The sequence below is a fragment of the Echinops telfairi genome, unplaced genomic scaffold, assembly GCF_000313985.2.
Source record: "Echinops telfairi isolate 266 unplaced genomic scaffold, ASM31398v2 ScPeMD7_70;HRSCAF=299, whole genome shotgun sequence".
NCBI lineage: Eukaryota > Metazoa > Chordata > Mammalia > Afrosoricida > Tenrecidae > Echinops > Echinops telfairi.
The window spans coordinates 72,075,943-72,090,259 of record NW_022103968.1 but is presented as its reverse complement, the minus strand read 5'-3'; the positions used below and the strand labels follow the sequence as shown (position 1 = coordinate 72,090,259).

Here is a 14,317-nt window from a genome sequence, read left to right as displayed (position 1 = left end):
GACTGTTGCTTATTCTAGAATGGTTTACAGGAAGAGAGGACCCACAGGCCCCTAGTGGCTCAACCGTGGACTTTTACAGGAGGGGGCCTCTGGACAGGGAAGCAGCTTACTGGGATCCTACCCTGGGAGTGTGATGGGCTAAGTAAGAGTTTCTTCTCACTGGGCTTGTGGAAAGGTGCCTGGGGGCTTGGAGCTGATATGTACCAGGCCAGGGTGGAGAGGACAGGACTGAGACCACCATAGGTTGCCGTGATCCTTTGGGTTCACCGTAGTCTGGGACCCAGCTTCTACCGCAAACATTTTTTTACAACTGCTGGGCTGAGGCCTGGTTCTTGGAGGGCCTGCCCTTGACAAAGCTCAAGTGAGGTATGGAGGGATGCCTGGCATGCATGAGTCAGGAATAAACACTGGAATTACATGGTTCTGGTGGCTGAGGAGCAAATGGCCAAGAGGGCAGGCCAGAGGCCTGGGTCCTAGAGCAGTGGGTCCTCAGAGGATTTGGCGGGGTTGAAGGACAGGTGGATGAACCTGTGAGGCGGCCTTTAGGCTGTGGAGGAGGCAGATAGCCCATGTTTCTAGTTTAAGACCAGTGCCCCAAGCAGGACCCCTCCCCTGGCAGAAGGGGCTGCAGTCCAGCAGGCCTGCTGTAGGTGTCTCCATCACCCATGTCCACCCCCACCCCTGTGGGTCCCCACTGCTGCAAGACTGCCAGTCCACCTTAAGCAGGGGAAGGTGGGATTTCCTGTTCTGGGAGGCGGGTGTGCCCTCTGCTTCCCGAGGAGAGTGTACCCACACCTGCCCAGGAATATAAGGGGTCGAGTACTCGGGGAGGCTGGGGTTCCCAAGCACCATCACGTAGCGTAGGCTGGATGTGGTGGCCCCTCCTAGCTGCCCTCGCTGGCCCATCTCAGCTGGGTCGGTCACTAGGGCCAACGAATGTTCAGTGAGTAGTCAGCCCTGGGGATGAACCCTCAGGGGCCCTACAGTCAGTCTCTGCCTATCGCCACCCCTACCAGTGGACCTCACACCCCCACCCCTGCCCCGGTCACCAGGAACCTTCAACCCAGAGAGGTCTCCCCTGCCCAGGAAGGACCCCAGGACACCGGCCAAGTCCAGAAGCAGGGATTCCTGAGAGCTGGAGGGATCCACACTGCCCCCTATGGCGGAGGAAGACCACTAGGGTTCCAGTGGGGGCTGCAAACCCTGTGCGCGTGCGCGGGGTTGGGGGCTTAGGGCGGGGCTTCGTGGGGTGGGGCGGGGCAGGGGGCGGGTGTCCTCACGCGGGTCCGCTGCCGCGCCACCTTAAGGGGCGCGCTGACATCAGCGCGGCGCCGTCGCCGCCGGCCCGTGGGGTGGGATTTCCTCCGCTGCCGCTGCCGCTGCCGCCGCGGGTCCTGCGCCGCATCCAGCCCGCCCGGCCGCCCGGCCCTGGGGAGGGATGCGGCGGCTCCGTGCCCAGGATGCCCCGAAGCCCCGGGACGCGCCTCAAACCCGCCAAGTACATCCCGGTGGCTACAGCCGCTGCGCTGCTGGTGGGCTCCAGCACCCTGTTCTTCGTGTTCACGTGAGTCCACGCCGGGCCCGGCTGGGCACATCCGGGTCGCCGGCAAGGGACAGGGATGGGGGCCACCAGGAATCCCCGCCGTGGGCACTGAAGCTGGGCTGTGACTGCACCCCTCCTAGCGCATCAGAGACACCTCCCAAGGGTGCCAGGCAGGCCCTGGTTGTGGGGCACTGGGCCAGATGGGACAGGGTGTAGAGTGCTGCCCAGGGTGTGGCTCTAGCCCTCTGAACCCTGAGAAGTCTCAGAGGGATGTGGGCGCCCAAGCCACAGACCCTCCCTGCAAGGAGCCTTGGGGTCAGTGCCCAGTTCCACGTAGGTGTGGCCTGGCCCTACCGCCACGTGCCTGTCTCTAGCCGTGGCCTGGGCCCTCTGCTTTCCCTTGGTCTCACTGGAGGGCCCAGGCCAGGCCACACCCAGGGACAGAGATTTGCACAGTCTTGCCCCTGGGCACAGGCACCCAGGGTACAGTGGGTTAGGCACCGTGCAGCCCCAGGCAGCCTTGGAGGTGGAATGTAGCAGCCGCCTTGCAAGAGAGGTGAGGCATGATCCCTGTAAAGGCAGCCCTAAGGGCCAGTGCATTTCCAATGCAGTCACTAGCAGTAGGGATTGACTCAGGGCACTGACAAGTTTGAGTTTTGGGTCCCAGGCCAGGCACTGGGCCACCTTGCAGTCGGACCATGAATGGGCAACAGAGGACAGGTCACCCAGGGCCTCCCTGTCCCCTTGCCCTCCTTCCACAATTGCACTATGGATGGCAGTGGGCTGGCTTACAGTTTAGAGAGCTATGGGGTTGGCAAGGATCCAGCTCCATGGTTGTGGGGTTGCCCTGCCCTAGGCTCCCACAGGCACGAGGAATGGGAGTGGGCTGCAGGCCTACCCTTTCACCCAGCTGAGTCTGAGCGCAGGGCATAGACCAATAACCAAGGTCACTAGAGTTTTGGTGAATGGGGTCTCCAGGGGTCCCTGTTGCCAGGGAGGCATCTGCCCCGCGGTGGTGGCCCTAAGTGGGAAGTCGGCTTGGAGCAAGGCGCCTAGGGCCCTGCTCATTTTCGCAAGAGTGAGTCTGAACTAGGCGTGTGTGGAGGCGGAGAGCCCCTGCCCGCCTGGGTGGGAGTCAAAGTCTGTGAGAATGTGTTTAAAAAAGGCCTGTGTGGATGGGCTTATTTTTGGCTTGGGCAAGCAGGCATTTTTCTTGTCACACAGATGCTGGGGAAGGAGATGGACAGTGGGTGGGTGGCCCTGGGGAGCCTGTTCTGGGGGTTTGGAGGCAAGGAGGTTCCACACAGTTCAGGTCCTGCTCAGGAGACAGGGTAGGGAGTGTGGGAGTCCTGAAGGTGGGTCACTTGGTGGTATTCCCCAGGGACCTAGTTGAGGGAAAAGATGCTGTCTGGTCCTGCAAAGGTCCTCAGTTTCAGAAACTGAGGGGTCGCTATGAAGTGGGCTCCTCATTGTCGGGTTGCTAACCACAAGGTCAGCAGTTCAAATCCACCAGCCACTCCTTGGGAGAAAGATCGGGCTGCCTGCTCCCATAAAGACTGACAACTCCCAAACCCTAGGGGGTAGTTCTAGTCTGTCTTAGAGGGTCATTAGACGTGGGAATCAACCCATGGTGGTAGGTTTTTGGAGTTTGAGTTGGTAAGATGCTGAAGTAGGTGCTTTGTTTTGTTTTGAGATGCGTGCTGACTGCATTTCAGATGGGCATCCTGTTCTGGACCCCCTCCTCCTGGGCTGGCCTTGTCCCCTCCTGGTGCTGTGCCAGGTGTAGCTCTTCCCATGGTTTCAGGTGTTTAAAACACAGCGCGGTGTTGACAGAGGGCCTCGATGTCGCTGCCCTCTCTGAACTTTAGCTGCCCCACATGGTGGCCATGGTGGTTGCTCACATTGGCAGGTGCCTGTTCTGCCCTTACTTTGTTCCTAGAAGCTGGAGTTTGGGTTTGAGGGCACAATGGAGGTTTCATCCTCTACAGAGGCCAGTCTTGCTCCCCACCCCTGGCCCTGCATATGCCAGATTTGACTGGGGCTCACTAATGCCTCGGGGAAGGGGCCCTACCCCAAGGAGGGAGGGTGGGGCCAGGGGTGCAGCAGCTGGCTAGAAAAGCCTCAGGACCTCACACACCCCTTAGTCCAGTGCTCCCCTGGACCCAGACCCCAGCCAGGCCTGTTTCCTAGGCCGCACAGTTCTGATCATGGAGTTGTTAGGGATCCTGACTCACCTCCAACCCTGACCTTGCTGGGTCTCTGAGGCAGCTTGGCTTGCAACAGAGGGGCTCTATTTGGGGCCGCAGGCCAGGCAGATTCAGCAGAGGGCTCCTTTTCATAGGACAGGCCTCTTACCATTCCCGAAAGGTGTTCTCTCTTGTGTCCCTCCCTGCTCCTCAGCCTGGGCTGCTCCTGCCCCTACCCCTTCTGCCCTCAGGGCTTCTACCTGCCCCCTGTCTTCTCTCTGTGCTGTAACAGATATAAGTTGACCCCTGTGGGCAGATTCCTCATGCCCAGGCAAGCAACAGTCCCAGATCACACGAGACAGGGTTCATCTCACTGAGAGTGGGACCAGTAAGGCCTGCAGAGGCTGAGCTGCCAGATGACTGCCCAGAGTCCCCTCCCCACCCTCCTTCTCACCTTCATCCTGGGTGCTGAGGAGGGTTTACATACTCCCAGGCAGGTTTTCAGAAACCTTCCTGAGGTCCTGGGGGTTTGTGTCATCCTAGACCCCAGCTGTCCTGTGCTCTGTGACACACCACCAAGCCAGCCAAATGCCCTGCCCAGCCACCCCACCGAGTCCTCAGCCAAAGGGGGTGCAAACATCTGGGGCCAGGCCAGGGCGGGCTGTCTACTGGATGGTGCGGCTGGTCCCTCCACCCCTTCCCACACTCAAGGACCCCGACAGGCTGCAGTGAGCCACGTGCTGGGGAGAGGCAGGTGTTGTGGGGAAGTGGAACTTGCGTTTGGAAACAAATAAGAGCCCTCCCTGCAGGATGCATTATACTCTGGCCCCTTCCAAGCCACTGTTTCTCCATTTGCCCCAGGCCCTGGGAGGGGTCTAATGGGTTGGGTTGAGCACTGATCCACTGGCCCTGGGCAGCCCCCTGAAGCAAGTGCTGCTCTGAACATGAATGTTGATGAAAAACTTTCCGTGACAACGTCTGATTTGGAAACTTCTGTTCCACATTTAGCTGGGATGTACAGGCCACTCCTACCTCAGAAGGAGGTATCCCCCTGGTGGGGCCAGGGTGGAGGGCCTTGACCTCGGTGGGGCACATGCCTGCGGCACGTGTCCTGGCTTGTGACTCAGAGCCTATGAGCTGGGACAGGTGTGAACCTGCCTATGGCCTGCAGCCTGACTGGTTGGGAAATGGGTGGTGGAAGCCTGCCCCTGCCAGGAAGGCTACAAGAAGCCCAGGGAACTGGTCTCTCTGACCATGTGGCTTCGACAAACTCAAGCACATGGGAACTCTGGGGATGGGATACTCAGAGGCCAGTCCAGCATGAGACAGTCTGTCCCAGAGCAAATGCTGACGGAGCGCCCCCTGGCTGCTGGTGTGCAGAGGGAGCCCAGAGAGGCTGAGGGCTGGACCCAGACTGGGAGCGGCAGAGGGAGGAGGCTGACCTGGGTGTGTGTGTCTGTGAGTGAATGGGGTTGGATGTGCATATACATGTGGCTTGATGTACTTGCATGTTCATGTGTGGGCCTGTGTCATCAGATGCATGCAGGTATTTGCATATATGTGTCTGATCCCCACGTATACACACATGCTTGTGTACACATCCCTCTGTGTGTTCCCAAAAGTGTGTGTGTGTGTGTGTCTTTGCCCAAGCCTGTCCTGAGGCAGCTGAATCCAGGGCCCTGGTGGGGCTATGACCCAGTTCCTGTTATGGGGGTCCCAGGCTTGAAAGTCTGAATATGACACCCCTAGGGAAAGAAGTAGCCCGTGTAGAGGGCAGGGGCATCGGAGAGCCTGGTCCTGGGCCAGGAGGAACGGGTGATGGTAGGTGACAGGGGATGGGGAGCAGTGGCTCAGGTTCCAGCCTACAGGTCCCTCCCCAGAAGCTTCCCATCCTTGCTTAGTGTTAGGTGTCCAGGGTGCACCTGTCCAGGGATTGCCTGGTCACGGTTCAGGCGTACACGTTTTGGTATGGCTGCTGCCCCCACGCCCAGAGGCCATGTCCTCACTGGGGCCCTGCTCGAGCAGGGCCCCAAAATTCAGGCTGCCTAGGCCAGTGAGGAGTCAGATCAATGTGTGTGTGTGGGGTGTGTGTGTGCAGATTTATACTTGGGGCTCAGGCCCACCTGCCTGTTAGGCAAGTGCGCCCACAGCCCTCAGCAGCCCACCTGAGGTTAGGGCCAGGAGGCAGCAAGTGCAGGTTTGAATCCCAGCCCAGGGCTTCTTAGAACCTCTGTTTCTCGTCTGCAAAACTGGGCAAAGACAGCAGCAGGTGGGATGTGCTGAGCAGGCTGACAGGCAGCCTTGTTCCGTGTCCGTGGCAGACGCTTTGTCCCCCAGCTGCCTGTCCGTCATCCTGTTGCCCAGGGCCACCTCCTGCTGCCACCATCTTAAAGGGCTGACCGGGCTGCAGTTCGAGTCTGTGTGGTTCATGCAGCAAGTCCCTCCCAGAGGAACCCACCCAGCCCACTTGCTCTGACCGCCTCTCCCAGTGGGCTCACAGGCCCGCTTTGGGGGCATCAGCTGCCCCACCAAGCCAGTGGCCAAGGCCTGGCCATGCTTATCCTGCCATGGGGTTCTGACATCTTGCTGTCTGGCATAAGGCCAGGGCCCCCAACCGTGCAGTGTTGGTACCCCAGGGCTCAGCCCACAGACCCCACAGCGTGGGAAGACACCTGTTGGTGAGTACTCCGGGAAGCCATGGCAGGCAACAGAGGTAGGTGCTCTGGGTGGAGGCCCGTGTCCTCGCGTGTGTGCTGACCTCCCGGGCTGGGCCCTGGAGAGAGGAAGGCTGGCTCCCGCCCCGCTGGGTGTGCTGCCGTGGGAAGCAGCAGCTTTAAATAGCCTCTTGCTTCCCACTAAAAATAGCGTGTTCTCCTGGAGCCGGGTTGCCCAGACGCAGGGCTGGCTGCCGGCCCATCTAGGCATGGGTGCCTTTGTGGACGGCCTGCGCAGGGCCTGTCCCCATGGCTGCAACTGCAGTGTGGATCCGAGCAGGGGCCAGGTCCCAAGACCCCCCAGTTGCTAAGAGGAGCAGACCTGTTTTGGTTCACAGATAGGCCCTAGCTAGGGGCACAGAGCCTGGGATAGGCCAGGTAGGTGGACTGGGGGACCTACTGTGCAGCCAGGTGCTCTTCCCCAGGGAATTGTGACAGACCAGCCTAGGGGAATCCAGGAAGGCTCCCCAGAAGAGGGCATGCTTTGGAGCCAGGCAATAAGTGGATAGGAGTGGGGACATTGTTTCTGAAAGTCAGGATTGCTGCCTGGAACATGCCGGTAACACACCCTGTGGGGGAGACTAGGGTGGTGCCCCCATTCACTTACCAAACGAGAGGGTGGCAGGGCTCTCAGGGCCCCGTGGGCCCCAGGACCTCCCTGGTGAGGGGCCCTCGCTGCACTGAGGGCGGGTCAGATTGCCCAAGGGGGCACTGACCTAGCCCAGTCGGACCATAGCTCTTGGAGTGTGGGGGCAGGAGGGGCCCTTCCGGGGGTCCATACCAGGGCCTCCACCTCCAGTGATGGGGGTGGGGTGGGCTATGAGGCCCCATCCTGTATGAGGTGACACGCAGGCCAAGTAGCCTTTCTCTAACTGCCATCTTGTAGAGTAGCTGTCGGGGTCAGCCAGACCATGGGGGCCTCTGGACAGCTATGTGGAGCTGATGATGGCCTGGCAGGCCCGGCTGGAGGCCATGTGGTCACCCTAAATCCTTCGCCACCCACACACACAGCATCCACCCACACACAGCATCTCCTGCCCCCCTCAGCTAGGCTTTCTGGCTTGCTGTCAACTGCAGGTGCCCGTGGCTGACTCGCGCCGTGTCCCCGGCGGTCCCTGTCTACAATGGTATCATCTTCCTCTTCGTCCTGGCCAACTTCAGCATGGCCACCTTCATGGACCCCGGAGTCTTCCCACGAGGTAGGGCTCCGCTGGAGGAGAGCCCTTGGGTGCGGGGCTGGTGGTGATGGGAGAGAAGCCCCCTTCCCCAGGAAGTGACCTGCTGCCCTCTCTGCCCCCCTCACCAGCGGACGAGGACGAGGACAAGGAAGATGACTTCCGGGCCCCGCTCTACAAGAACGTGGATGTGCGGGGCATCCAGGTCCGCCTGAAATGGTGCGCCACCTGCCACTTCTACCGCCCGCCCCGCTGCTCCCACTGCAGCGTCTGCGACAACTGCGTTGAGGTGACCGTCTGCCTAGCTGCCCCCTGGCCCACGACTCCCACCTGCTGTCCGTGCCGTCGCCCCCCCCCACCCCCACCAACCCCCCTCCATTCCCCACCCCTCTGACACACTGCACCCCGTCAGGACTTTGACCACCACTGCCCGTGGGTCAACAACTGCATTGGACGCCGCAACTACCGCTACTTCTTCCTGTTCCTGCTCTCGCTCAGCGCGCACATGGTGGGCGTGGTCGCCTTCGGCCTGGTCTACGTGCTGAACCACGCCGAGGGGCTGGGGGCCGCCCACACCACCATCACGTATCCTCTGCTCCAGTGGGCTCAGAGGGGCTGGATCATCTGTCCCGGGGGTCCCGAGGTGGGGGGGCTGGCAGGGGCCTGGGTTTGTCTGTAGGCAGCAGCACTGCCCCAACCTCAAGGGGACCTGCCACACCCTCCCAAAGCGGCTGGCCTTAACAGGCCAGAATGGCCGTCATGTGCGTGGCCGGCCTCTTCTTCATCCCGGTCATCGGTCTCACCGGCTTCCACGTGGTGCTGGTTACTCGGGGGCGCACCACCAACGAGCAGGTGTAGTCCCCAGGCGAGGCCGGGATGGAATGGGTGGGGAGGGCGCCCAGGGACTGCCCACCTTGTACAGCTGAGATGGGGGTGTCTTCTGCCCTGGGGACCCTCGAGTGCAAGCCTGGCCAGTGCCTGGGGCCCTGATGTCTCTGGATGCTGTGGCCACAGCGATTTCAGTCTGAAAATACTGCAGCTAGCTGGCTGGGGTGCCCTTGTATCCCTACCCACCCGCCCACTCCCTGCCTTCTCCTCTTTGCCCTGACCTTGGCCCTGGGTAGCCAGGTCAGCTGAGGCGACCCTGTGTCTGCAGGTGACGGGGAAGTTCCGAGGGGGTGTGAACCCCTTCACCCGTGGCTGTTTCGGGAATGTGGAGCATGTGCTCTGCAGCCCTCTGGCGCCCCGGTGAGACCCCCGGCGAGCAGGGTGGCTTTGGGTGGCCGGGCCGGCCCCGTCCTTCATCCCTGCGGTGTGTGCAGAGGCTACTGAGCCCTGGCCTGGCCCTTGCAGCTACGTGGTGGAGCCACCCCGAGCGCCACTCTCTGTGAGCTTGAAGCCACCCTTCCTGAAGCCAGAGCTACTGGAGCGAGGCACCACACTCAAGATCAAGCTGAGCGACAACGGGCTAAAGGCCAGCCTGGGCCGCAGCAAGGTGAGGGCCTGGGCAACAGCTAACCTGAAGACTGGCTCTGGAGCCCACCCAGAGGCACCCCAGAGGCAAATGGGCCTGACCCCGCGCCCCCAAGGTCACAGCCTGCAACCCCAGGGAGGCACTTTTGCTCTGTACACAAGGGGGACCATGAACCCGAATTGGCCTGATGGCAACAAACACTGGGAGGCAGGGTGAGGGTGGGGGGCTGGGTGGATCCTGGGAAGGAGACCCTAGTTAAACTGCACCCTGCATTCACACCATGCTCATCTCTGCCACTCCCCTAGTCCAAAGTCAACCTGGACCAACTGGATGAGAAGCCATTGGGCCTGGGGCCGCCACTGCCCCCAAAGGTGGAGGCGGGTTCCTTCAGCAGCGACCTGCAGGCCACCCGCCGGGGCAGTGCTGGTAACGTGGGGGCGGCCTGATGGGCATGGTGTGTGTGTGTGTGTGTGTGTGTGTGTGTGTGTGTGTGTGTGAGACCAGTACAACTCCAGTCTGATCACTGCCCATCTGCGCAGAGAGCGCCTTGTCTGCACAGGGAGCCAGCCCCCCGACACCTGCTATGTACAAGTTCCGACCTGCCTTCTCCACGGCTCCCACGGCGCCTTTTTGTGGCCAGAGCGAGCAGGTGAGGAGGTGCCTTCCTCTCACAGGGAGCATGCTTTGGGGTACCAGCTGGGCTGTGCTCAATGGGGAACACAGCCCTGGTGCTCCTGGACCCCTACCCCCCACCCCCATCAGGGAGCATGCCTTGGGCACCTGCTGGTCCCTGCCTGGGGAGGAGGTGGCTGGAGCTGGCCTGGCCCTCCGAGAACACTGACTACAGGCCCGTAAGCTGCCACCACGTGCCCCTGAGCTGCACCGGATGCCAGAAATTCCATGCTCAACCACTCCGTAAGGCCCACGGGAGACTCTAAAAGAATTTGGAGTTTGTTTGGGAAAGAGCATTTCTTTATCCTGAGCCCTGCACCCTGCGCGGGTGTGATACAGTGGTCAGCCCCTGGGGACCCTGAAGGATCTCCAGCTCTGCACGCCCCCTCCTCTCAGAGCCACTGGCCAGCCCCTCTCTTGGGAATCACTTTCCTGTCACCTCCTTTCTAGGGTTTTTCCTGGAGCCTATGGAGGACGGCCAAGTGCGCTGAGGCCATGCTGGCCCACTCCCCACCATGCTCTCCTGTCTTTATCCCCTCCCAGCCACTGAGAGCCAAGGGTCTAGGACTGTCATCAGCACCAGAGTGGAACTAGGGAACCAGGGTGTCCTGTTGGCCCTGCCCCCACACCCCAAACTCTGGCCTGAGGGCTGGCTACAGGCCTGGGCCGCAGTCCTTGCAGGGTCCCTGGCCAGCAGATGTCACGTGTGGCAAGGGTTAGCCTTGCTCCTCAAAGCCCATCCTGAGTGCATGGCCAGGGTGCCACTCGGCCTCCACAGCCGTGACAGAGCCTGTCCTGTGCCCTCTGCCTTGTCCTAGCTGTCTTGAGCCCGGAGAGGTAGCCCTGGACAGTCTAGGGTGTTTCTGGAGGCAGCCAAGTGGTGTCCTTGCCACCACAGTTCATGTGGCCAGGACCACAGCCACCACATGGTCAAAGGGAATGGGGACTTCCCTGTCGTCCACGGCCCCGAGAATGGCAGGTGGGCAGTGGGTAGATGTGTGTCCCCTTCTCCCTTGCAGGTCCCAGGGCCGGACTCCTTGACACTGGGCGATGACAGCATCCATAGCATGGACTTTGCGTCGGAGCCGAGCCTGGACCTCCCTGACTACACACCTGGTGGGCTGCATGCTGCCTACCCGCCGTCCCCGCCGCTCAGTGCCGCCAGTGCCTTCCAGGGCGCCTTGCGTACTCTGAGCCTCAAGGCTGTGGGACGGCGGGGTGGGGACCACGTGGCCCTGCAGCCCCTGCGCTCTGAGGGTGGCCCCACCCCACCCCACCGTGGCCTCTTTGCCCCCCACGCACTGCCCAACCGCAATGGCAGCCTCTCCTATGACAGCCTGCTCAACCCCGGCTCGCCCGGAGGCCACCCGTGCCCAGCCCATCCCTCTGCCAGCGTGACTAGCTACCGTTCACCCTATCTGTACCCGGGGGCTGCTGGTGAGCCACCTCGGCCCCCAGCCCGCAGCTTCAGCCCTGTGCTGGGCCCGAGGCCCCGGGAGCCCTCACCCGTCCGCTACGACAACCTCTCCAGGGCCATCATGGCCTCCATCCAGGAGCGCAAGGACAGAGAGGAGCGAGAGAGGCTGCTGCTCTCCCAGGCCGACTCACTCTTTGGGGACTCGGGCGTCTATGAGGCACCCAGCGCCTACAGCCTGCAGCAGGCCAGTGCGCTGCTGGCCGAGGGCTCCCGGGCTGCCCCGAGGCACTACAGCTCCAGGGATGACCTGGTGTCGGGGCCTGGCTTTGGGGGAGCTCGCAACCCCGCTCTGCAGACCTCACTGTCCTCACTGTCCAGCACAATGAGCCGGGCGCCCAGGACCTCGTCCTCCTCCTTGCAGGCAGAGCTGGCCAACAGCCACGTCCCGGGGCCCCGGCCGGGCAGTGGCCCCCACAGGTCACCTGCACGCCACGGACCGCCATCCCCACCCAGTACCCCACGCTCGCCCTCCTACATGGGCCCCAAAGCTGTTTCTTTCATCCACACGGATCTGTCGGAGACGCCAGCCTCGCTGGCCATGCAGAGGTGGGTATGTGGGGAACCTGCTTCTGGGCACAAGGATGGGGCTGGGCCCCTGTGGCTCTCTGACTCAGCCCTTGGGGGTGGGCTGAGGAGGCCCACTGCTGCCTCTGGGAATGGTATGGGGGCAAGGGCAGCCCGTGTTGTGCTCAGGAGGCAGCCCTGCTTCGGGAGCTGGCCTGTGGAGGTGGGACTGTGGGCCATCCCCTCTGGACAACCACCCAGGCAGCATGTCCCCACACACATCTAGCAGCCAAGTGGGGGGTAGACTGTTGCTGGAGCATGCAGGCCCCACTCACAGATGAGAAAACAGGCAGGGAGAGGCCTCCCCCTGAGGGGATGCTGGCTCGGCCACCTGCAGTGTCAGGACTGCCTGGTGGTTCCATCCGCCTGCCTGCCTGGTGTCCTGAAGGCAGGCGGAGAGGAAGACTGACTAGGCAGCCGCAGGGTTCTCGGAGGCCCCTTGGGTTGGGAGATAGTTGGGAAGCACTGAACAGGCTGGGCAGGCTGGAGGACACACTCCCAACTTCCCAGGCGGGGTCCCGTGACCATTCTGCTCCTCTCAGGTCTGGTTTCTGTGGACTCGGGCCTGACTGTACTCCCAGGGGCTGTAGCCCAGGGCAGGGAATGGCCAGGGCATACCGAGCCTGTGGTCCATGTCTGCATCCGTTTGGCGTCCTGTGACCTCCTGTCCACCTGTCCCTGCTGTGTCCTCACTGTATGCTCGTGTGTGTATGCTTGTTTTGATGCAGGGACCACCCTCAGCTGAAGACCCCCCCAAGTAAGCTTAATGGGCAGTCCCCAGGCCTGGCTCGACTGGGGCCTACTGCTGGCTCTCCAGGGCCCTCCACCAGCCCTGCCCGACACACGCTCGTTAAGAAGGTGTCTGGCGTAGGGGGGACCACGTATGAGATCTCCGTGTGAGGACTGCCTGCCACCAGCCCGCGGGGCCACACCCTCAACTTCTCTGCCCTCTCCTGGTGTGGACACGTCATAGGCGGCTCTCCACCCCCACCCCGCCCACCTTGCCTGTCTGTTTGTCTAACTGCTCATCAGGGAAGGCCAGACAGGCTCGGCTGGGCCTGGGGCTGCCACCTGGCCCGTCCACAGGCCCTGCCCTGGGCCTGTAGCCCCTCCATCCTCCAGGCTCAGCCCTGATGCTGTCAGGTGTCCCCCGAGACCATCACCAGGCTACTTCCCAAGAGTCTCTCAGTCCGGCCCACTCCCCTCACAAATGGCTCAGAGAGGGACGGCGGAGAGCTTGGGCTACACCCCCACCCTGTGGCCCCCACATGCCTGGGCTGCCCCAACACGTTGCCTTTTGTGGAACCGGCCAGAGATGTGGAGCCTGGCCGGCCGCTGCTCTGCAGATGGCTCCGCCCCAGTCCTCAGCCAGCCGGCACGGCACTGGCTTCTGTGGGTGGGCAGACGGACAGACAGAGAGACAGCTAGCTTTGGCGGGGGTCCCCGCTCTGTGTGTCCCTGTGTCTGTGTTGAGCTGCTGCGCTGCCCCCACCTGCTGCCGGGAAACGCATCCGTTTAAGCCTTAACCTCTCCCTATGTGCTTGTGGGAGGTGGTGGGGGTGGCGGTGGGGCAGATGAGCAAAAGCTCAGGGGGCTGACACAGTCCCCAGGCCCCTAAGACCAGGAATCCCACTCTACCCCTCCTGCCCTTCCTGCCAAACTGGACAATTCCCACCCCACGGCATGCCAAGTCCCTGGGCCCTGGCCCCCTCAGAGCCGTGGGCACCCGCTGTGGGAAGCACGTGGGGGTGCAGAACTGAGCGCTTCCTGGGCGTCAGGGCCCTAGAGTAAGCACATGACAGCGTCTGCTCGCCTTGTGTTTGTTTTATGTTTTTATATCTACATCTATACATCTATAATTTTATTAAAAAAAGAAAAAGAGTCCTCTGGATGTTTTCATCGGGCAAGGCCAGGTTGTGGCGTGACTCAGGGTCCCTGGTATGGAGGGACCCCCAAAGAGGGGGCCAACATGAGGGCGTTTCGCCCCGTCACCCAGCTTGGTGTCATGCCTGGTGTCTCAGGATATTTGGAGAAGGGCTGGGTTGTGGCCTCTCTGAGGAGGGTGCTGTAGGCTGGGGGTGGGGTGGGAGGAGCTACCAGTTGGCTCAGGGCCCTGTGGAGGACCATCCACACCCTGCAGCCACTCCTTGCTGGGGATGGTTCCTAGCCTACCCTTCTGCCTGGTAATCTTCATAGGGAGGGGAAGGGGCAGCAGGAAGCCACTATTTCTGAGCTGAGGCAACTGAGGGGGGCGGGGGATGTTGCACCCCATACGCCTCAGGTCCTGCAGGCATGTGGGGGGAGGGTTGGGAGAGATTTTCCTGGGGTCTTTATCCCCTTTGTCCCCACACTGACCTTCATCTTTCTACTTCTTTCTCATGGGACTTCACGGCCCACAGGGGGAGGATCGGCGTCTGCAGCCGTGGATGGGGGTGGCGAGGCCAGCCCAGGGGGCCCCCTGGCTTGCATCTGTGCCACCTGGGCCACCACGAGGACCGAGCCCCACTCCGGG

The 14,317-nt window shown here is 61.9% G+C and overlaps 1 protein-coding gene across 1 annotated transcript; it reads left to right on the top strand.

Annotated features, from left to right (window-relative positions):
- Positions 1–1,430: 1,430 nt before the first annotated feature.
- Positions 1,431–13,688, top strand: ZDHHC8 (zinc finger DHHC-type palmitoyltransferase 8). Its single transcript, XM_004701196.2, has 11 exons — positions 1,431–1,564; positions 7,521–7,642; positions 7,750–7,907; positions 8,031–8,203; positions 8,368–8,470; positions 8,775–8,866; positions 8,972–9,113; positions 9,398–9,518; positions 9,632–9,741; positions 10,784–11,787; positions 12,534–13,688. Exons 1-11 carry the CDS (start codon positions 1,461–1,463, stop codon positions 12,703–12,705), a joined length of 2,301 nt encoding a protein of 766 aa, XP_004701253.1. The 5' UTR covers positions 1,431–1,460; the 3' UTR covers positions 12,706–13,688.
- Positions 13,689–14,317: the final 629 nt, after the last annotated feature.

Bases quoted from the DNA above. Each gene is read 5' to 3' on its own strand.
- ZDHHC8 (XM_004701196.2), top strand. From the start codon at position 1,461: ATGCCCCGAAGCCCCGGGACGCGCCTCAAACCCGCCAAGTACATCCCG. The intron at 9,114-9,397 runs GTGAGGGCCTGG...CCACTCCCCTAG, and splicing joins CCAGCCTGGGCCGCAGCAAG to TCCAAAGTCAACCTGGACCA. The intron at 9,742-10,783 runs GTGAGGAGGTGC...TCTCCCTTGCAG, and splicing joins TTTGTGGCCAGAGCGAGCAG to GTCCCAGGGCCGGACTCCTT.